This window comes from Zonotrichia leucophrys, chromosome 4 (assembly GCF_028769735.1).
Source record: "Zonotrichia leucophrys gambelii isolate GWCS_2022_RI chromosome 4, RI_Zleu_2.0, whole genome shotgun sequence".
NCBI lineage: Eukaryota > Metazoa > Chordata > Aves > Passeriformes > Passerellidae > Zonotrichia > Zonotrichia leucophrys.
This window is the reverse complement of record NC_088173.1, coordinates 43,907,424-43,929,236: the sequence shown is the minus strand read 5'-3', so window position 1 is coordinate 43,929,236 and position 21,813 is coordinate 43,907,424. Positions and strand designations below refer to the sequence as shown.

The window sequence follows — 21,813 nt, the reverse complement described above, 5'->3', positions numbered from 1 at the left end:
TGCAAATGAGATCAAATGCACAAATTCAGGTAAGATATGGACTGTAATCACTGTTTCTGTAGTCAATGGCTTCGTGTTTGAACCTGAATGACCCCCCCTCCTCTGTCACCTGGGTGTCCTTGCTGTGTTTCCTTGAGTGTCCCAGAATACCTTGGAAGAGATTCTTCCCCTGCTCCTGCCTGTATTTGTCAGAAATGGTTCATTTAGACAGCACAGCACTCACAAAGAACCAGCCCCGCAGGAGTCACAGCACCATTGCACTCACCCTGAAATCCTGGCCAACAGCACCAGCTCTGTGCCCTATCCCCAAACTTCTGTCTGCCCAAAGTTTTCAGTCCCAATTCAGCAAGACAAGACAATTGAAAAGGATTCAAGTCTTGACATCAGATGGTGACAAAAACGGCCTATTTAATTCTTACCTCAACCATGAGTTATTGTTATTTCTGCCCTCTGTGCTCCCTTGTCCCTACCCATTCTCCTGGGCAGGATTATAAACTGTACTTTGAAATAACACACTTGCTGCAACCTGAGGAGCTTCAATATCAGCACCTTGACCTTTACTTTCTGAATTCCCATCCCAGTAACAGGATTTCGGGCAGTGTAAAGTTTTACAATTTGATTTACTCCATACAATTTCGAGGCCACATATTCTGCACATCCCTTTCCTCCCTCACAAGCATTTGTTACCTGCACGAGACAAAGGCAGTGAGGTAAGGCACAGACGCCAGGTAAAGACAACCAGGTAGCGCAGGAGGACAGAGAGCTGTGCACAGCTTTATTTTATTTACATCTCTGTAACTGCAGCTCTAAGATGGAGCACAGCTCAGCCAGGAAGGACCTGGCAGGGGCTGCAGTGCCCTGCGTGGGGCTGGGCTGGAGCCAAACTGCATCCCTGGGAGGCCGTGGGCCCAGCCCTCCCTGGCTGTGACACGCGGCCTCTCACTGAGCACCTCCATTCCCCGTCAAACAGAACACTCAGGAAGGAACACAATCAACAATTCCAAGTACAGAAACCACTGAGGTGCCTTTCAGGACCCCACAGTGTTCAGTCAGTTCTTACTTTGCAGTGCACAAGGTATTTCAGCAATAAATTCCCTGTCATTGCTAAGAGCTCAGCAGCTCCTCAGTGGGAGGGTTTCCAGTTATGTTTTTCTAACAGCAGCTCAAAGCTTAAGCAGTTTCAGCATCCATCAGCCTGAATCCCATGGATTTCAGGCATCTTGCATGGATGTTTTATAACTTAAATGGAAATCCTACCTGCAGTCTTAAATACATAAATATCTTCTGCCACTTGGCTCTACTGAAAAGCTTTCTGCTGATATAACACAACATTTCTTTAACAGAGGGATAACCATATTCCTAGTTTGCACATTTTCTATCAGCACATTGGTTATTGCAGTATTTTTCTACGCCAGCCTCTTGGTGCCAGGTCACACATGAGCAGGATTTAAAGCCTTGGGCTTTTCAGGGGAGTTTTTGCCCAAGTTCCAAGTCAGAGCCAGCATCTGCAGTTTGGGCAGTGTGCATCTCCGTGGGTGCTTGCAGCCCGCACCCCAGCGCTGCAGGGGTTAATTGTGAGGGGACACCTCTCCCACGGGGCACTGTCACTGCTCAGTCCCAGCCCAGAAGGCAGCAGGACTGTCCTTCAGCAGCCCAGGCGTTCCAGGGGCATTCCCAGTGCTCTCCAGGGCCGTCCCCTCACACCGTGGTCTCTGTTTTCTGAACGCTCCGACTGCGCAGGTGCTGCTGGATCAGCCTCTTCTCTCGTGTGTACCTGAGAGGGAGAAGGCATTGAAATAACCTCTGCAAACCTTCAGCCCAAATTCCAACCAGCTGCTCACACGTGGGTCCATTCCCAACCTTTGTGGCCCTGTCCCACTTTCCCAATGCAGGCAAGTCTGGTATTTTCTAAATGTTTCCTGACACTTGGATTCAAGGTGATTATCAGCCCTTCATGCAGTAACAGATCTGTGGCTGCTGCAGCCTCTTGGTGCTCCTGGACTCAGGAGAGGCTCACAAATATGGCAGCTCCTCTGGCTTGTACCTGTGGGACAATCCCCCTTTTTGCCAGGGGCATTTCCATCACTCACCTCAAGTTTTAAGGGGACATCAGGCATTGATGTGGCTGAAATGCTACAGAACCAAAATGGTACCACGTGTGGTACTGCATTTACCCTTTCCAAGGGAACAGCAGCAAGTACTGACCGATCCAGCCGAAAGCCCAGAAAGCAAACAGCAAACAAAATAAAGAGAAGCTACCCTGAGGGTCCAAATTTTCTGAAGACTCCACTCTGTGTGTAGTCAGTGTTAATTATGGAATCTTTAAGAGCAGCCGGATAGGGAAAGGATTACAAACCCTCCCAATCCCTGCAGCCTTCCCATCACAGTGTTCCACCTGCACTCTACTACATCCATATGTTCTCCTCATGAGCCAATTATACAGATTGCCCTGGACTCTGTGACACCTCATTTTGTGTCTGTTTACCTTGCAGTTGTCTGTTGAATCTCCTGCTTCTCCTCTTCATTTATTCTGTGCAGAATGGATTCCAAGAAGGGAAGATGGAATGAAATGTACTGAGCCACCTAGCAAGGAGAAGACAAGAAAGGCACTACTGACTGTGGTCACCGAGGAAAACTCCACGAGCTATGAGAAGTGAGGATATACATACATCACTGCTGATCTCTTCCACATCCCTATCCATGAGAAAGAACTTGGCAACCTTCTGAGAGGGCCCCTGCAGCAGCCTGTGCAGCAAGGGAACATCTCTACTCCTCAGCTGCTTCTTTTCTGGAATGTATAAGCAGTGTCACAAAACACAGAACCAACCACAGGGGCTCCATCTACCACCTGCAGTCACGAGCCTTTGTTCCTGACAAGGATCCCATACTGACTCGAGTGCAATGACCAGATACCTAACAGGTCCCTGATGTTGTGCCATTTAAAATACCTTCTCCCCCAGTTCCCTCCTATTCTCTAGGTGTTCCCTTTAATAAAGATCAAATCTCCCTTTTCCTCGAAAAGTAAACTGCTATGGAAGTAACCCTTTTCCACTGACCAGTGAGTACTTTGAACTCAGCATACGCAATGCAAAGCTGTCAGCTGAAATACACACAATTATTCAGCTTTTCCTCTCCAGAGGAGACATCTCTGAAGGGTCCCTGAGAAGGCAAAATGCCACAGCACACACACAGTGCACAAACAAGGACAGAGGCCTGGCACAAGTCCTGTTACTCCAAGGGACACATTCCACACACACAGAATGATCAGAGCTGAAGTGCTCAGGCAGCAGTGGCTGGCTTACCTCCAGATGCATGGATAACGTAAAGTGCAAATTCATGGGGGCTGTTTTCTATCTGTGAAAAAAAAGAAATTCCATTCAGACTCACAGACCTTCCCAGCACTTCCCTCTCAGCACATTTTCCCTGTGTGTCTCAGCTCAGAGATTTGGATCAAAGCCTGAGACAGGGATCCTGTCTGTACAAGAGTTAAAGATAGTGGATCTGGATAAAGCAGAAAGCTGTGCTGCCACATTCACTGTCCCTGTGCCAGCCCTAACCCTCGTGTTCCCATGTGCCCAAACCAGAAACACACTGCAAACCCAGATCTGTCCTGCCTGCTTTCCTTGCAGCATCCTTAACTGCTTCCTAGAGCTTATTCTCCCCTCACACGTGGATCTGCTGTTTGTGCTGCCATCAAGGTAAACCTCTGTGACCTACCCTCGTGCCTGACAGCCACATTCAGAGAACAGCACAGCTTTTGAACACTTTCTTTGCAGTGTATTCCCTACAACTCTACTCCCTGCTCTGTAATTCCCTTCCTTGCTACTCCTAGAAGCTGTTTTCCTTCCAAGACACTCACAAGTCTTACTAACCACTCAAAGTAACTCTGTAATAGTGAAGTCTCCAGACAAGTTAAATGGGAAGTTTAAGACCATTAAAGTATTAATTAAACACTAAGCATGAAAAATCAAGATATTTGAGAAATATGCAGCAATAAGGGCAAAGCTGCTTCTGACCACATACGACATTGTTGGTGGGAGATGGTTCCAAGGAAATTAAAAAAAAAAGTCGTTTCAGGCAGCATGGCACTGGCCTCGAGCAGTACTCGTAGCTGTAACCTTCCCATCTTTCCACACGCCCGGCTCCCAGGGAAAGCGCGTCCCAGACGGGCGCTGGGATAATCGCTGCTGTTTCAGGCGAGCCGCAGTTCCCGGGCTGTCCGCGGGAGGGCAGCACCGCCAGGGTTAAAATTGTCCGTCTGGGTTTTTTACACTTCTCTCCATGCACTGTCCTCGCCCAGCTATTCCACATCTTTCCCGCAGTGCTGGAGCGAGTGCACATGGGAATGAACGCTTCCAGAACACGGCCACGCTTCCTCCTGCCAGCAGACTTACCTTAAACTTCCGAAGCAACTGCTCTATCACTTGTCTGGTTCTCATCTGGCTGTTGATTCTTATTTTGGTTTCTGACCCAAAAGCCGGAGTGAAAACGGATGTCTGGGAACAAGAGCAGCCACACCACGGCCTGAGCCTGAGGCACACCTCACCGGGCAGGGCTCCCTGTCCCTCAGGTGACAAAGTCAAGCCTAAAATTTCCTACCTCGTGGTTGTAGAAGTGGCCATTGATAGAGAACCTGTGAGTTTCTACTTCTGTCCTGGTGATGGTGGGGAGCTTGGTCCTCCTGCGCACGGCTGCGGCATCGCTGCTGCTGCGGGGCAGGGTGGCACAGTCGAGCTCCTGCTCCCTCCTGGACCTGAGAGTGTGACTTTCATAGCATGGATAACCTGGACAGAAGAGAACCCGCGTCCTGTGCAGCTGCCAGCACCCCCAGAGGAGGGAGGCTCTCAGGGAAGGGCTTAATTTACTGTTTACTATTTGTTATTTTTGGGGGGTGGAGCAGGAAGGGAACAAGGCAGAGGCATATGATGAAGAACAGGCTGCTTGCAGGGGTTGCAGTTTGCTGATTTGCTCCCTCGGGAATGATTTCTTGGATGAAAGCACAGCTCATTGCCACTGGCTGTTCACCAAGTCACGTGCACAGCCCTAAGCAGCCCTAGGTGGGTGTTTCCCCAGCTTGCAGGGCATGTGACACACAGCAAAGAGATTTCCCTTGGCTGGCAGGGAAAGGCTGATGTGTGAGGGGCCTTTTGCACTGTCACAGAACACAGAATTTTTGGTTAACCTGAGAGCACCGACACTAACTTTGCTGGAGATCTGGCTGCTCCTCAGTAGATTTCAGTGTATCCCCGCTGATGTGATGGAGGTCATCAAACTCTCCCCAGCGAGTCATTCCCCTGAAAGACAAACACGGAGTTACCATTGACTGCTCCTCAGTAACTCAGTGACTGAAGTTTATCCTGTGGCCAGGGGTCATGTCATACATTCCTATCCCTGCTCAACATACAGACTTCAGCATGGTAATTTTAGTGTAAGTCATAACAACTTCATATTAAAATATGGTATGACCAGGGATCCCAAATGTAACACATCTAATGTAAAACCTGTTGAACATCAACCAGGACACAACCTAAACAACTTGCAGTAATTCCTGATCTGTTTTACAGCAACATCCTAGATTAATCACACTCAGACTACCAGGCAGACACACAAAACACACATATTGTTGTTTAATAGTTACAGAACAGAGTTACACAGGTTACACTTATGCTGTCCAAACCAGCTGTGTACGAGAGCAGGAAGTTCCATCCAGCCTTTCAGATGTCAATATTAAATCATGCTAACTCAAACTTATGCCCAAACTCTTCAGCATAAGGTCTTCATCCAGTTATTGCTCTGACTGAGAATAAACCAAATTGTAGTGCAATGTTAAAATTAATTTCATATGTATATGTGTGTGTATATATATATATGTATATGTATTCCCAACAATACTCAGCTAGCCCCAATTTACATGCCAAACAAGATCTTGGTTGTATTGCACACATTTACCAAGTTCCTTTAAGATCAGACAGCCAAGCTGCTCTGCATACCTTAAAGCATGTCAGGGCAGCCCCACGTTTCTGGGATCATGAGTGAATGTTTACTTTAGCATACAGATTTCCACCAGCCAGAAGTTTTTAAAGAACTGCCCTGCAGGCCACGTGCAACCCACACCAGCAGACCTGGTCGAGGTAAACTGAGAGCCAGATTTGCCTAAAACTCAGGTTCTTTCCTAGTTACTCCTGTCAAAATTTATCCCTGAATTTCAGCAGCCAGAGATGGGGAAGAAGACTTTACTGGAACTCCACAGCTGCAAAGGTGGCAGAATTAAATCCCCAGTTCAGTTCCAACATGCCTCACATGCAACCTAAGACAATAAGTCATTAGAAAAATAAACTCTGCAATACTCAATTTATCAGGGAGTCATCCAGGGTGAACATTGGCTCTGTCTCTGCATCACAAGATTCAGATTCAGCTTATGAAATTCACCAACCAAGGCTGGGGAAACAGCATACAAAACAAAGGAGAAGTACACTGAGTACCTGTATCAGCTGAGCACAACACACTGGGACATAAAATGCCAGTTTATGGAACAGCTGGTCTGTGGGTATTTTAAGGGGTTTTTAGACCAAATTTTGCACAGACAAAGCCAGTATCCGTTCCCGGACTTGAACTTCACCTGAGCAGCAATGGTTGCAGACCTCACATACCTGTAAGCTGGGACAGACAATCCCTCAGCACTACCCGCTAGATTCTGGCTTCATGCTCCAGTGTGTGCACCAACACGAGGCCTCTCAGGGGCTACCAGTATCAGGTGCACATGGAAACACAGGGGGATTGTTTGGCTCTTTTCCTATACATTTATATACACCAATTTCCCAGTCCTTGTATAGGAATTGTCAGTTGCCATGAAAAAGAGCAGCCTCCTTCCAGCTCCTCAGGCTGAGGGCCAAACAAACAAAGGTGCTACAAACACACACTTTCCTGCCCAGCAGAGGCTGCTCAAAGGCTCTGCTGTCCAGCAACCACCATGGCCTTTGGGGAATCTGGGATATCCAGGGCAGCCAGCCACAGCCATTGAAGCCACAACACGAGCTATCTTGCAATGCTAGCCTCCCTAGGGAAGTCCACCATTACCTTTTACTGGGGAAAAAGCTCACATTCTCTGTTGACTTCAGGGTTACAAAAGAGGGTATTTGCTTCTCATCCTGAATCTTTAATCTGATAGGATGCCGTACGCCCCAGAATATCGACAGGATTCCTTCAATGAAGGGGGTGCTTCCTTCCTGCTGGAGAAAAACAGGGAAATAGTCAGTGCTGCATAATAATGGAGTAAAAATAATCAACTAATAATAACCTGTCTCCCCTCAAAGTAACAGGACTACAATGAAATCTCTGAGGCTGGCACAGCCCTGGAACAGATTACCTGGAGAATGTGTAACCTCAGTTTTGAGCAATTTCCAAAACAGCCAAAGCTGCAGGCTGACCTGATCAGTTCAGGAAACCAGTTCTGGTTTATTACATTAGATGGAACCTGTCGTGCAATAACAACACCACAGCGAGTGGAGCTGGAGTCCAGGGCTGGGAGGAGAAGGGAGCACTAATTTGTGACGTCCAGATTAGTGGAGTTTCTCACCCCTAAATCCTTACCTGATTATATGTCAGTTGCAGATTCTCTTGATCTGAATAGTAAGAGTTATAATTCTTCAGAAGAGAACTGAGCTGCTCTCTAGAATGAAGATCACAATGAAAAAGAAATGTTTTTAACATCTCTGTAAAATGCAGGTAGTACATGGCAGGGTAACACCCCATAACTGTGCTACCCTCCGCACCCTTGTATAGGTTTATTAATGATCCATACATTATTTTCTGAGAGAAAAGTTTTGCCAGGTTACTGGGTTGCTCATAAGTTGCTCCTTTAATGACCCAGAAGAAATTAATTAGTCAGCCTCACATGACATTAATAATGCTGCCCCAGCATAGCTTGTACTTTGCACCTCTGTAGCAGTCATGAGGAGGAAGCAAACAGAACAACATCCCCATGCACCAGTGCTGCAGGTTGCTTTAACTAGGCTGCACTTGGTTTTCCCTGCATGCTGGCTTCCATTCAGTCCTCATACTGCTGCAGATACTTTTCCTATCTCCAAACACTTACAGGGTGTCTAACATTTCTATTTCCCTCCGTCTGAAACAAAACAGCTTTGCACCATGTCTTTGCTGAGAGGAGAAAGATAGGAGATGAGGAGAACCTCTGCCGAGAACAAGGAGCCATGGAGACAAAGCCAGCTGCAGCTCAGGCTATGAAGGGCTGAGCAATGACAGAAGTATTGAAATGCATTTAGAGGCCATGAGAATGAAACACCCTTCCCCACACCATTTAAAGATGGCTCAGACTGTAATTCAGGCAAGCAATTCCCAGCAGCAGAGGTGGTTAACCATGGGGAACAACTGCATGGAAGTGTACAAATCCTTCCTTGTGGACTAAGGATTACAATGGTTTCATGTCACACCTCTCAGTGAGGTGTGAGGACACTGAATTTGGTTCCAAATACTGCCTGTTATTTCCATGTTTGTGGGAGCTGCTGGAACAGCAGGCCCACAGACGGAACACACAGCACCTGCAAACTCTGCAGCACACGTATCTTAGAGAGCTGCTGGAGCTGTTCACAACTCATGTACCATCAGAAACACTATTACAATTCCTCCACCAGTTTTACATAAAGAGGTGCCTCAGAGAACTGACAGCTCAGCATGGGGACAGGCCCCAGGAATGTGGCTTTCCCCAGGGCCCAGGTGTGCACACACCGGAGAGGAACCAGGGACAGCCAGGGGGGCAGGTAACACGTCCAGGCTGTGCTTGGGGCACAGGGCCAAGCAGAGATGAACGTGGAGAGCTTTCCCTGGCACACCTATCCCTCTCTCTCCACTTAATAAACAGGACAGTGTCCTGTTGCTTCAGACAGCCTTTTCCCATGGTGAGAAGGGAAAAGATCAACTGGGCTTTTCAAACTTTTTTTTTTTCAACCTAGCACATAACACAAGGACAGGGGCTGCAGCACTAAACTCAAGGTTCATTGCATTCCCTGCTAATTCTGTGGATGTAAATTATTTATTTTACATTATTGCAACTCCACACACAAAAAATATTTTTAACTAGCTTTATCAACTGGATTCTAAACAAGGATTCTCAACATTATCTTACTTTGTTCTTTAATCCTCAGAATACTGGTGGCAAAAGCCCTTCTTTGCACTGGGTTGAGATAGCTCATTCCAGGTTCTTTGTGTCTCTGTGAGGGACCACATTCAGACCATCCCACCAAAAGGAAATGCAAGGAGGTTTGGATGTGAATCAGAAGCAAGCCCAGCTCTGATCACAGAACTGGCTACAGACAAGTGAAAGCAAGATGAAGCACGCCTTGGCCTCGTACACAGGCAAGCTCCAGATGCAGCTCAGGATTACTAGGCAAGTAGGAGATAGATCTGCAGTTCTGTCTGACAGATGTTGTGACAGACCTGCTGATCCTGCTCCAGAGGTGCTTCAAACTCAAGTCTCTGCACTTCACAGCATTTGGCAATCATTTATTGACAGCTGTTATCTCACAGGTTTTTTCCAAGTAGGAAGTTGGGAAGGTGAGCTCCCTGAAGATGGATTAGAAATACTTAAGGACTTGGGGCACACTCTGAGGCTCACCTATTACTCTTAGTCCATGTTGACTGCAAAGGCAAATAAAATCATAGACTAACAGCAGCTAGTGGTCTGGTAAGGGTCATCTCTGAAGCAGATTCGGTTTCTCAGACCAAGCCCTCAAGATTTCCAGAGTTTCTTGCCTTGTCTAGAAAAACTTGCCATTACCTTTCTCAGGAGTGTGCATAAGTAGATTTTTCAGGTTTCAGCCTTGCATTAGTGCAACCAACAGTGACAAACCACACAAGCAATTAGAAAAGCCCTGAGGGAGAGATTACCAGCAGCTCACTCTGACTTGTTTGTCCTTGTGTAAGAAACATAAGAGAAAAAAAACCATTTTCCTTCTTTTTGCCCCAGAAGGGAATATGTGCACCAGCCCAGTTCCAGGAGTGGCCTTACTGTAGCATGTCTTCCTGCTGCCCTAACCTAGAGACAGATGCCATCACTGGTGAGTTTGGTGTCTGGAAAATCAGCAGCTGTTGTGACAACAGCCAAACACAGCCATTAACAGAAACCAAAGCCAAGTAACTGGCAGAACAACTCAGCCCAAAAACATAACATGCACTGCAGATTCACCACTTTATCCAGTAGCAAATGCAGGATACAAAGGAGCTGCAAGGTCAGGTGCCCCAGTGGTGAACCACAACAGAGCCCAGGCTGCTCTCTGGAAACACCAACCCAGGACAGCTCACCTGTGCTCTCTCCTGCTCAAGCCCTACACACAATCCCTGAATATTTATGGCAGTTTTGCTGGAGAGGCAGCAGTTCATCCAGCCAAATCATCCCACAACCTTTGGTCAGCCTTTTGATCCAGCCATTGTGCAATTCCCAAACAGCAAGCTTGCCCCATCAGCAAGATTGCAGGATAGAACTGGAAGAGAAGCAGTGCAACAGCAGATTCAAGGCAGAGATGAGGGATGACAGCCTGGAAATTGCATTGGAAGCAAGCCTGAGTGCATATGGAATGTCAGTGGTTCTTGAAACACTTATTTCCCTTGATGCAAGGTGAAGAAAGTTTAAACCATGGCTGTCATGCAGAAAGGTCTCAACTGGGATGCACATTTCACCACAGGAACAGGCAAGTACATAGAGGAATCAAGCCCCAGAGACTCTAGTTCACCTGGTACATTTCCAAAGGCTTCTGCATGCCAAGTTTACACACATGAATTACCTCTGACACAAAAGCACTGTGTCCCAAACTAACAGCAGCATAAAGGGAACAACTCTTGAAGAGAAAGGGAGTGATGCATCTGCTGCCTTTGTGCTCCGGGCAAATCCCTGACAGTCTTCCTTGGAAAGGGAGAAACCAGCATTTCCCAGGCCACACAGGAAAGTATAAGGAGTCAGGAACAGATCTCTCCTACAGTACAATAAATTGCATTGCAGACCCATCCCTGGCTGAGTCCACAGGTAATTTCTTTCCCATGGGAAGACTAAGAGCCATGGAAATGAAGAAGGGGGAGAGAAGAAAGGCTCCTTCCAGCTCATGAGCTCTTGTCACCAGGCAAAAAACAATTCCCTAAGAAAGAGGATGGAGCTAAAGGCCAGGTGGCTCAGAGTTTGGGCCAGCAGAAGAAAAATTCCTTCCAGGGAGACTGAACTGTGGAAAAGCATCCCACAAATGACAGTTAGACTGCAATTCTGAGCTTTTTCTACAAATAGGTGAAAGAGACACTTCCTCTGACCACAGCAGAGAGCTAGCAGCCCAAAAGTCTTTCTGCACAGATACACTGCCATCCAGGGCTGCCGAACCCCAGGCTGCAGACAAGCTGAGCTCAACGCTGGAACTTAGGGCCAATTCCAACAGATCTCCAAGACAAGAAGGTCTTCTTCCCTAACTTGTAATTTTATTTCAGAATCCCCTAGAGGGGCTGTTCTCCTTAAGGAACAAATCCCACAGACCCTAAGGCTTAATGCTCTGTTCTTTTGATTCCATGTGAAGGCCAGCTCTGCTCTGTAGACAGCTTAAACTAAGTGGTAGGGATTGCTGTGGCTACAGACTCAGTTGTCTACAGGATCCCCTGTCAAGGAATACATGTGGAATCACTTGAAAGAAAGCAGCAAACTCATTAAATATTCGGGATTTTAATAATTTACCTGGTTACGAACTTCTCTTCATTGATGAAAACAGAAGGCAGATGCTGTGCCTTCATAGTCACTTTCTTCATTTACTCAGAAGAGATGAATCTAAGCAAAAGGTGAAAAAAAGTAAATACATCCACTACTGCTACTACAAAAGATGGAATAGTAATCAGGCACAAAGCTTTAGTTGGCTGAGTGACACAGGCTGGGACAGTCAAGCTGAGGGCTCACTACACAATATTTTGACTACTTCATACTTAGCCTTAATACCCAAGTATTTCCCACTCATAGTAAAAAAAGCCATATGCCATTCCCATCAAGTGTATAACAGCACCTTAAATCCCAAGCACTACATCTACCAGGACTTTCTCAAGCAGTTTTAGGAGTTGTTCAACTCCAGGATTATGCTGGAGTTGTTAGCAGTCTGAGATACTGGCCAGGATCCGTGTGTCCACTATGGACAGAGCATGACCCAGGGACAGCAAAACACACTGCGACTCTGACAACCACCCCATCCAGATTCCTAAAACTAGGCAAGGGAAGGAGTGGTGATGGTTAGCAGTGTCCTGCAGCACACAAAGAAAGCAAAGAGAGAACCAGACAGTAATTTCAGGGAGGTAGCAGTACAATTAACAGGTTTCCACGTTGGGATTCAAGCCTGTTATGCAGGCAATGAGCCAGAGCCACGAGACTTCAACAATGCATTCCTCAATAAACTTAATTATGGAGTCTAGGCTCTTTCCTTCACCCTCAGGTACTAGAATAAAAGGAAGACTGAGGAGTTAACTGAACAAGTGGCATCACACATGGCTGGGGAAAAAAACCTCAGAGAATCCCATGAAAAGCAGTAACATCTCCAAAGACTGCACTGGAAGTTGATCATTCCACTTCCATTTCTCTTATTTGGGCAAGATGACAGAGGAATTCGACTCACAGCACTCAATGTCCATTGTCCCTTATGCCAGGGGATTGACTTGAATCTGATTTCAGACTGCATTGGATAGGGCCTGGTCAAAGATGTCTGAAAAGTGGTTGATTGTCTATAGTCCCCATGACAAGCAGCCTTCCAAAGACTGATTTAGGGAACATTCAACCTTGAACAGATCATGGCTGGGCGAAGAGTAAACACCTCACCTCTGTATACTGCAGTACTGAGCTGCTTTTTCAGATGCCACCTATTTTCCAAAATCATAGATAAATAGTTTCTAAAAAACAACATATGTGGACAAGTGAGAACTTTTGCATATAAAAAACCCATGACATTCACCCTACAAAATATATAGGAAGTAATTTCATAACCCCTAAAAAAACCAGGGTGCACCCCCCTAAAACCAGGGTGCACTACCAAAATGAGCTTTACCTGAGCAGCTGGTGTTTCTAGCAGTGCTCTGTCAGGAGCTCACTAAAAGGAGGAGCAGTCCCTTTGTCCTTTGGGTGACATCCATCAAGACAAAAACATACCTGCAAGCCGAACAAGCCCAGGGACTTCTGTACAGACATGAGTTTGTGTGTGAAGAATACACTGCTATATACCACTGCTTGGGTTTTCCCTCCAAAATGACTTCAGTAACCACTGGCCACACCTTGAAATCTGATTTTATGGGATTTACTTAAGACCTCTAAGTGAAGCAGCTGCCGGTGTCAGTGTAATTTCAAGCCCTTTTTACAAGATGCAGAGGAGTTTATGTACTTTGGCACCTGAATAACTGAACGTACACCTCAGCACCTGTCAGGAAACAGCAGTAGATGGCCAAGTCACCTCTATTAACTGTAGAGCAGTGACACTGGAGAGCTCCAGCACTGCTTCACTGCTTGTGGCTCCACTCTTTTCTACACTGTTTGGCCTTAAAATGATTAATCTGAAGGAAAAAGCTGATCTCTGCATATAGAGAGAAGTGACCTTTACACACACACACAAGAGAGATGAACACTGTGTTTTGCTACGCACTGGATGGCTCCTAGTAAATTATTTGCCTTAAACACCCCAAACAGATTTTAAATCAGCCAGGTGCCATTAAAATGCTAAAAATAAAACTAACTGGAAGAGTGGGTGGTGACGGGGACAATTCTTCACCAAAGCCCTTCTCTCCCTCACAGCTGCATTATCCAGGACAGAGCCTTCTCTGCTGTGGCTGGGGGAGAAGCACAACTCCCACTGTTCTCCTCAGTTACGTGACCTGCTGTGCTTATCAGCCTTGCACCAAACACTTCCACAGCACCAGCTCACTGCAGAGGTGAACCTCTTCTCCCTGGACCCTTCCCATGGGCACATTCTGGCTTATTTTTAGCCAAGACCCAAACCTGTGGGCTGCCATGGCTCAGTGCCTTACCCAGCAGCAGTACCTGACACAACAGATGCCAGGATGTTTGCACTGGCGCTCCCTAAACACACAAAGCTGGGACATTTCCCATCACCTCCTGCTATCCTGCTCTTTCCATGCCACTTCCCTGCAGCCCTTTTGAGGAAGCAAACTGAAGTGAAATGCCTTCTCCACTGCTCCCTTTGATTTGAACTAACCAAACCATGCTGATTTTCCAGCCACTCCAGCCATATCTGCCTGTGCCATTTATCCAAAGCCTTCTCCTGACTTACTTGGTATCACACAGGTGTCTTTACCATTATGTTAAACAGGATTAGAAGGGCAGAATTTCTTCAGGTAGGTTAGGAAAGTGGGATCTTGGCTGGACTAAACTGCTAGCCTGAGACTTAGTCAAGTAGATACCTAATGCTTGGAAGAAGACTGACTGAAGCCTGAAATATGTAGTGAAGGACAGAAAGGAAAGCAAAGGAAAAATCAGGAGGACATGAAAACTGGGGGAGCTGCAAACTGAGCATCTCTAGAGGAGGACTGCAACTATTGGAGGAGTCTAGGAAAAGCAAAGGAAAAACAGACCAGTGCACATTTCAAAGCTGCAAGAGCATCAGCACATCAGGGCACAAGGCAAATCTCACAAAGGTAATGAGCTGTATTGTAGTAAACCCCTCAGGTTTAGCCAGGGCCCCTTGGAGAATAGAATGCTGACACAGCAGCAAAGAAGTTTCCTGTCTCCAGGGACATCCGCCTTGTACCTTATCCCTATAGCCATGTAAGGCAATATTGTGTTAAACCCTACTATTGGTCACTTATGGTCACTCTAACACCTTTGCCATTGGTCAGGATTGGATCCAGGCCAAGGGTATAAAAGTAGCATACTGTACCCCTACTAACTCGGAAGAAGAAGAGCTGAGACCCTTCACGGACCCCTACAATAAAGCCATACTCGTGGAACAGCCAGCGTCTTCTGCTTCTCCTCTCTCTACCGTCTGCTGAAGCCTTAGGCCAAGGGAAAAGCTACCTAGCAAGCAAAGCTGAAATCACAAGAGCTGCCTAATCACTAAGAGCTGAATATCTCCCTGCTTGCTAGGGGCTAACCCGCGGCCTTAGTCTGAGAGCGAGCTGGCTTCTAGCACCCAGTCCCCTTGGGGACTGAGCTCTGGAGCTGTAACAGCTTGCATAGGATAAGACCAAGCAAGGCTCATTTACTGTACTTTCCTGTAAGATTCATATCTTACCTGAAATAGGTTTTTTTTCCCCCTCAAAGAAAAAGTCCAAGTGTCAGTGCAGAGGCAAATAAGAGGACTTACTCCCTTTTATTCAGTACAGTGATATTTAAGTCATTTACTTAAGGGGACAGACCAGGCACAGTAGAGTGCAGGAATGACAAAGCAGAAGTTAAGAGCAAATGGTTACACAGATTTTTAGACAAGGATAAAAAAAGGAAGAAGCAGAGGAGAACAGGAAGGAGAGGGACACCCAGGATCCAGAACTGAACCAAGCAGGAGCAGCAAGGCAGCAGCTCAGTTTGTGGAAGAGCCTGGATGTGCTTTCTGGTGCATCCATATCTGAAGACAGGGCCCGCAGAGTGCAGTGCACTGTGCACAGCCTCTGCCCCTGCTAGAGAAACTGAAACCCCAAAGCTCAGCAAAGACCCCCAGGTATTTTAACCCAGCGCTCCCCAAAGCCCTTCCAAACCCACAGGAAGTCAGGATAGGGCAAATCTCTTCTATTTCTTTTACAGAAACCACAAGGCTCAGCTGCCTGTTAACTCAGCTATCCACTACACGCACATAAAATATTTTGTACACAGGCACAACACCATGTCCAGCTGAGTCATCTTCTAAACTCACAAGTGGCTGGTATTTAGCAAATTTTTCGACCCTGATTGGTTTCTATAAAGATGAATTCAAGATTTGCTCTGATAGATAAACTCAATATCAGCAGAATAATTTTACTAGTCACATACACTAGTTGTGGGACTTCACGTTCCCCTTTTTTGTTCTTTTTGTTTACTTTAGATGTCCCTACCACCAAAGAAAAAAGTGGTAATTTAAAAAAAGTACTTATCCTGAACAACTGTGTTTTCCCCGCTAAAAAAAGGGGGCTTTGTTTTTTTTCCTCGGGCTTTCAGATTTCTTCACACCTTATTTTAATAATTAGCTGCTCAGTACAAAGCATTAAGAGCACTCCTTGAGTACAAATCACAGCATAAGCCCTCTGCTCAGGCAGGCTCGGAATGGGATTTGACAAAACCAGCAGTAAATTGGATTATGTGAATATGGCCCCTTAACTTTCCCAGGCACACCGCAGGACGCGCGCACGCTCCCTCCCCTCGGGCATTGCCAGAGCGGGGCTCGCACACATCCCCTTCAAACACTGTGTTCCCCCATTTTAGGAGAAGTTACTTTGTGCCCGCAGCCGAGCGGCACGGTCCGTTTCCAGCCGCCGAAAAGAGCGCACAAGGTCACCGCTGTCGCTCCCCGGTCACTCCCGGAGCGAATGAAGGGCACGGCGGGCTCCTGGCCACGGGCACAGGCGGAGCGGCACTACCTGTGACGGCCCGCCCAGCCTCAGCCGGCTCTCACACAGCCTTTGGGAGCTCCTGTCCTTCCCCCGGCACCCCCATGCCCCAAAGGAGTGTGCCCGGAGTTCGGGTGGCTGCAAGCACACCTCGCTTCCCCCGAGAGCGCCGCAGAGCTGCCCCAGCCGCCCTCGGCACTCACCTGGCCGGGCGATCGGAGCAGGAGAAGCGCAGCAGGAGCCTCACACGCCTTTCCCTGAGCCGCGAACGGGGCATGGCAGCATGGCCAGCGCGGACAGCCGCCTCCGCTGCTGCTGCTCGGGACCCACCGGGCTGGTAATTATTGTTTTGCTTAACAAACTGGGAATGCTGGAAGCCCAGGACACTCCCCGCACCTCGGTGCACGTCGGGAATATTTACCTACCACTTTCTCCAAGCGCTGACAGGAGCCCGCCCTTAGTCACGGTTCCACCTCCAGGAGGCTCCGGTTAACGCTTTAATCACTAACTTGACCAAGGGAGGCAACCTGCGACTCCCTGGAATCGTCTGGTGGACATGCCGTGAAACATCCTGCCCCCAAAACACTTGTTAGGCTTCTTCTGTTTCCTAATCCATCGGATAAAGCAGGCTTTCCCTCACATACATACATGCCCATCCTCAGTGCTTGGGGGAATAACTGGTACAACTCATCAGATCGTGCCCCAGTGTAGATACACAGATTTAGAAGGTTATGACAAATTGTGACAGCACAGCTTGATCCCTTAACCCCACACAGTTCTTTTTGCTGAACTGTATAATACCCTTATGAACATTACTGGGCAAGAGCTGCATCTTCAGGAAGGAAAACATGGCCTCTTACTTTAATTGCTCAGCAGTAAATTGCATAAGCAGATGCTTAAGCTAGAAAAAAGAGTTGAACCAAGACACACCTTCACCATTCCTACTGTTTGCCCATCTGTTTCCAGCAAATAATTCATTCACCAGATCAGCCCCAAAAGCAGAAGTTATTGGGCCACATGAGGAGAAGTTATTGGGCCAGAGAGGAGCATGAAAAACGCCAAACCTGAATTTGCCTTCACACCCATCTTATTGCACTGATTCATATCAAGTTCCTTTTGCTTTATATAATTTGATGTTAGGGAGAGGCAGACCAGACTCAAATACTGAAATATTTGATTCCTGATCGCATCCTGTCCTGTGGCATACTTCTGTCCAGAGACGGACACACTGCCAAACACACACCACAGCAAGTCTGATGTTTGGGATTAAAGTTTGTGTTGCAGTTTCTGGCTTTGCACCTTGAAAATGTTGACACAAAGATTTAATTGCTATTTACAACATTGAGAGTCACTGAAAACAGGAGGGAGGCAGCATGCAAGGTTTTTTAACTCAGTTCACAAGAGCATAGAAGCTCTGTGCTGGGGCTTGCAGGTTTGTGCCAAGCTCAGTCTCTGGAGCTGCTCTATCTCAAGTGAGACAGTTTAGCACAAACCCACACAGCTTCCCAACTGCTGTAAAATCAGAGGTTTGGTTTTTCCTCTCCCAGCTTCAGTTACTTGAGTGTGCTGCCTGACGCTCTGGGATCAGAGAGCTGGTGCAGAGAGCAATAGCAGCCTGACTCCTTGAAGTCTCTAACCCAAGATAACATCAAATACCTGTTTTTGACAAGTCTGCCACCCTGCTGGACACTCACACTGTGAAGCTGTTGGGAACCAGGAGATACCTGGGTATTTTTATGACTGAAGGCCAGACAATTGACTTACAACAGCAAAATGTGATGTTAACCCTCTCATTCCCCCAAGGATAAATCAGGCTTCATCCTGACCCCAAACTTTTCAACTTAAAAAGCAAAAAAACCCTCAGGTTTCTAGGGATAGCTCTTTTCTTTTTCCTTTTTTTTTTTTTAAGTTTCTAACCAAGTTTTGAAAACCCAATGCTTAAAATACTTAGATTCATGCAAAGATGTCTCAGTAAGACACTAATACTATAAAGCAAAGAAACCTCTAATTGTAATAAAAAACTGCGATTCCCATTTCCAGTAACACCAGGTGTGTTGGTCCTTACCTTGGCCTGGGCAACGTGGCTCTGCTTTGTTTCTAGCTCTCTCTCACCCTTGAACTCTTCCTACCACTGGGCAAGTTCTGACCCTATCTGAGTCACACAAAATTACCTGGTGAGTACTTGGGAAGGACTGGTCAGCGCGGGCTGGGAGCAGGTGTGGGGAGGGGAAAAAAGTCCTCAGGGCCACAGAGCAGGAACTACTTTACTGTCAACTCCAAGAAACAGAAATCCTTGATCCCTTTCATAGAAATTCAATCATCAATGCACAGAGACAATTATTTTTTCCTCTTTCATAATCAGCATAGTTTGCATGCCCTGAAAATCTATGAACAAGTCACAGCTTGGTAATAATGTTTCACCTTTTGAGTGAAAGGGTAACAATAATTTCTTTAGAGCAGGCAGGGAATATGATGATCCCGGAGTCTTTACGGACTTTGTTAAACTTCTGCTCCTTGCATGATTAATAACTAAGTAATTTTAGGTTAATAAGTAATTGAAGGTTGCAGTTGAGCTACTTCATGACTTGGCCTCCAACCATCAACAAACACACTGCTGAAGATAGAAGAGAACCTCTAACAGGAAAAACAGAGATTCCTGTTCTATTTTTGTAGTAGACAATCACAATAAGCAGGCTGCCATGGCAGCATCACACACACTTGCTGCACTTCAGTGGAAGGACTTTGATAAACACAAAGTATTCCTTTGTTTTACAGTGAGAAGGAAAATCCCTAATCCTGTTTGCAAACACCTCTTTCTAGACAATTCATTAGCTTCAAGCACAGAAAATTCTTCCAGGATTTTCTGAGCTAGCTACTCTAATGCAAAAGGAGAGCCTCATCTGAAAAGACATGAATTTAACTCAAAAAACAAGTGATCAATCCTTTCATTCTCATTACAAATGCTACCAGAGGGGTGGCATGATCATAGGAACAAATCAAGGAATTAAAACCTGAATTTAGGCTACATAGGGCCTCCCACTCCTTAGCAAGATTATTTTCTGTCATCAGAACCAAGTGCCAACAGCAGTACTTGTGTGCCAGGACACGTTCTGGAGCCACGACTGATAAGCACAGAAAGCAGAAAGTAGATAACAGATGCTAGCTCAGACACTGAAATATATTACAGAAATGAAAATCACACAAAGGCTTGTGCTCTGCCATAGCCATAATCCCTCACTCACACCATTTGGTGGATTTGAGGGCCATGAGCTTTTAAGGAACAGAAAAGAAGCAGAGCTGAAGTTAGCAGCAGCACACCCACTAAAGTTTATGTTTTTAAATATCACATCAAGAGCTGGAGCTTACCAAACGCTGACCTTTGCCTGCATGGAGAGCAGCTTGCAGGTGTCACTGTTATTATCTCATGAGGCACTGCTGGATGGGCAGGTCTGGCCTAAGCACCTGCAGCACCTTTAGTCATGCCTCGTGGCTGTCACTGCCTACCCACACCCATGAAGTCACCCATTTAATAGTACAGGACTTCATAGAGGTACACCCAGATTCTTACTGCCTGGAGCCACAAAATATCCTAGAGGGCAGACCCAGAGGGGACTGCCCTGTCCCAAAGAGCTACAGCAATACATCTTGTCACTCCCATTGGAGCTCAGGCAGGAGTAAAATCACCACATCACACCCAGCCACCTTGCACAGCCCTTAAAAACTGTGACTGGGCCACGATCAAGGTTTTCAGATGTGCATTTTTCTTAAGTCCATAAAACATAATTTGTCCATTTTCTTTTTCTGTAGGTCATGCTATATATATGGATTTTTCTGTCTTCAAAATACAAAACCCTGGGTCTCCCTTACTTTTGACAGGTGCTATCAAGACCCTCCCAATCCTCACACAACAACCACCCACCAATGCATTACAGGATCCTTTTATGCTCAGTCACTCCTCTGACCAGTTGAGGCCATGTGACTGTGTCCCCTGACTCCTTTTTCCCATTAACAATGACTTTTCCTCAATTTTTCCTTCAGACAGGTGAGTCATGATGAGGACTGTCTCCTATTTTCTATTTCTTTTAAAAATGTCTGTCCAGAGCTCCCCTCAATTGAGCAGTCACTTCCTAGAGTTCTGGGGAAGATTCAGATCTTAATCCTGAACTGAAATTGTTACCATAATTCCTGGAAGGGCAGACTCACCTGCTACAGCTGGGGCATCCTTCCAAAATAGTCTGTCATTTTTCCTGATACTTCCATTCAGATGAGGTGTAAATATGCATTTTCAGTATGAAAGGTATTACACACCAAAGCCTCTCCTGTACAGACAAGAGGACAGTTTGTCCCTGCAGCAAAACACGCTGAAATAAGCATCGGTAATCCTTAAATTTGTACCAATTAGTGCAACAAAAGGGTGAGAAACAGCTGTCTCTTCTTGTAGCTCTGCCTGAGCAGCAGGGGATCAGAGGCTGGTGGGCACGGGGCAATGGCAGCACTGGCAGTGTGCCTGAGCAGCCCACGCTCCTGCCCTCACGGCCCCTGAGCTCTGCAGGCATTCTTCACATTTCTGCAGGGCACACAGCTCTGCACTGTGTGCTGCTGAGCACAAATCTCCCCACTGACACCACAGACTGCTGGGAAGCTGTGAAACCAGCCACATCTGACACCTAAAAATGCCCCTGTAGTGAATATTGGCAAGCAACAGCCCTGAAGCATTAGAAAAATTCTTCACGGAGAGAACTGTGTAATATGTGTGCATTGGAGATCCATACAGACAGTAGAGCAGATGGCCCAGAAGCACCCATGGCACTTATTTATTAATTTGGTCTTGAAACCATGAGCCCAGAGAGCACTGGGGAGGAGAAAGTGCAAAGCAGAACAGACCAGGCTGACTCACTGAGGTTCTGCCCTGAGCTGGCTGTCTTGAGGGGACCACTGTGACTCCTCTCTGAGCAAGTTCATGCTCTCACACAGACACTCCTTGACTCAGCTCAGTCTTCTCACTGGAAATCACCCTGCAGACACTGCAGCTGCCTGCTCTGTGTCACTCCTGGCCTTCCATAATGCTGCTTTTCCCTTACAGGATCAAATAACCCCTTGGAGCATTGTGCTGCTAAGCACATTTCACCAAGAATAAATTCATTTATATACTTACTTCATCAAATTCTTATCCTTCTCCTAAGTGTCCGATTGTATGGATCACATTTTTCTTCTCATTCAGATACTCAAGGCCCAAATTCTTAGGGTCTAGAGCTTATGGTGGCATTT

The 21,813-nt window shown here is 46.5% G+C and overlaps 1 protein-coding gene across 6 annotated transcripts; it reads right to left on the bottom strand.

Moving 5' to 3' along the window:
* Positions 1–748: 748 nt before the first annotated feature.
* Positions 749–20,824, bottom strand: LOC135446929 (ras association domain-containing protein 6-like). 6 transcript variants are annotated; one of them, XM_064711509.1, is made up of 12 exons: positions 16,749–16,917; positions 13,068–13,168; positions 11,723–11,812; positions 7,591–7,669; positions 7,078–7,229; positions 5,203–5,294; positions 4,600–4,784; positions 4,395–4,496; positions 3,303–3,354; positions 2,670–2,788; positions 2,486–2,583; positions 749–1,774 (listed from the first exon to the last, which is right to left on the bottom strand). In XM_064711509.1, exons 3-12 carry the CDS (start codon positions 11,791–11,793, stop codon positions 1,699–1,701), a joined length of 1,026 nt encoding a protein of 341 aa, XP_064567579.1. In that variant the 5' UTR covers positions 11,794–11,812; positions 13,068–13,168; positions 16,749–16,917; the 3' UTR covers positions 749–1,698. The 6 variants fall into 6 exon arrangements, with proteins under 6 accessions (XP_064567579.1, XP_064567575.1, XP_064567578.1 ...); XM_064711505.1 differs by lacking the exons at positions 13,068–13,168; positions 16,749–16,917 and adding an exon at positions 20,749–20,824; XM_064711508.1 differs by lacking the exon at positions 13,068–13,168 and having other exon boundaries at positions 16,749–17,016.
* Positions 20,825–21,813: the final 989 nt, after the last annotated feature.

Bases quoted from the DNA above. Each gene is read 5' to 3' on its own strand.
- LOC135446929 (XM_064711504.1), bottom strand. From the start codon at position 16,822: ATGCCCCGTTCGCGGCTCAGGGAAAGGCGTGTGAGGCTCCTGCTGCGC. The intron at 5,295-7,077 runs GTAATGGTGGAC...TTTGTCTTTCAG, and splicing joins AGCTTTTTCCCCAGTAAAAG to GGGAATGACTCGCTGGGGAG. The intron at 2,789-3,302 runs GTAAGCCAGCCA...TATACATTCCAG, and splicing joins CGTTATCCATGCATCTGGAG to AAAAGAAGCAGCTGAGGAGT.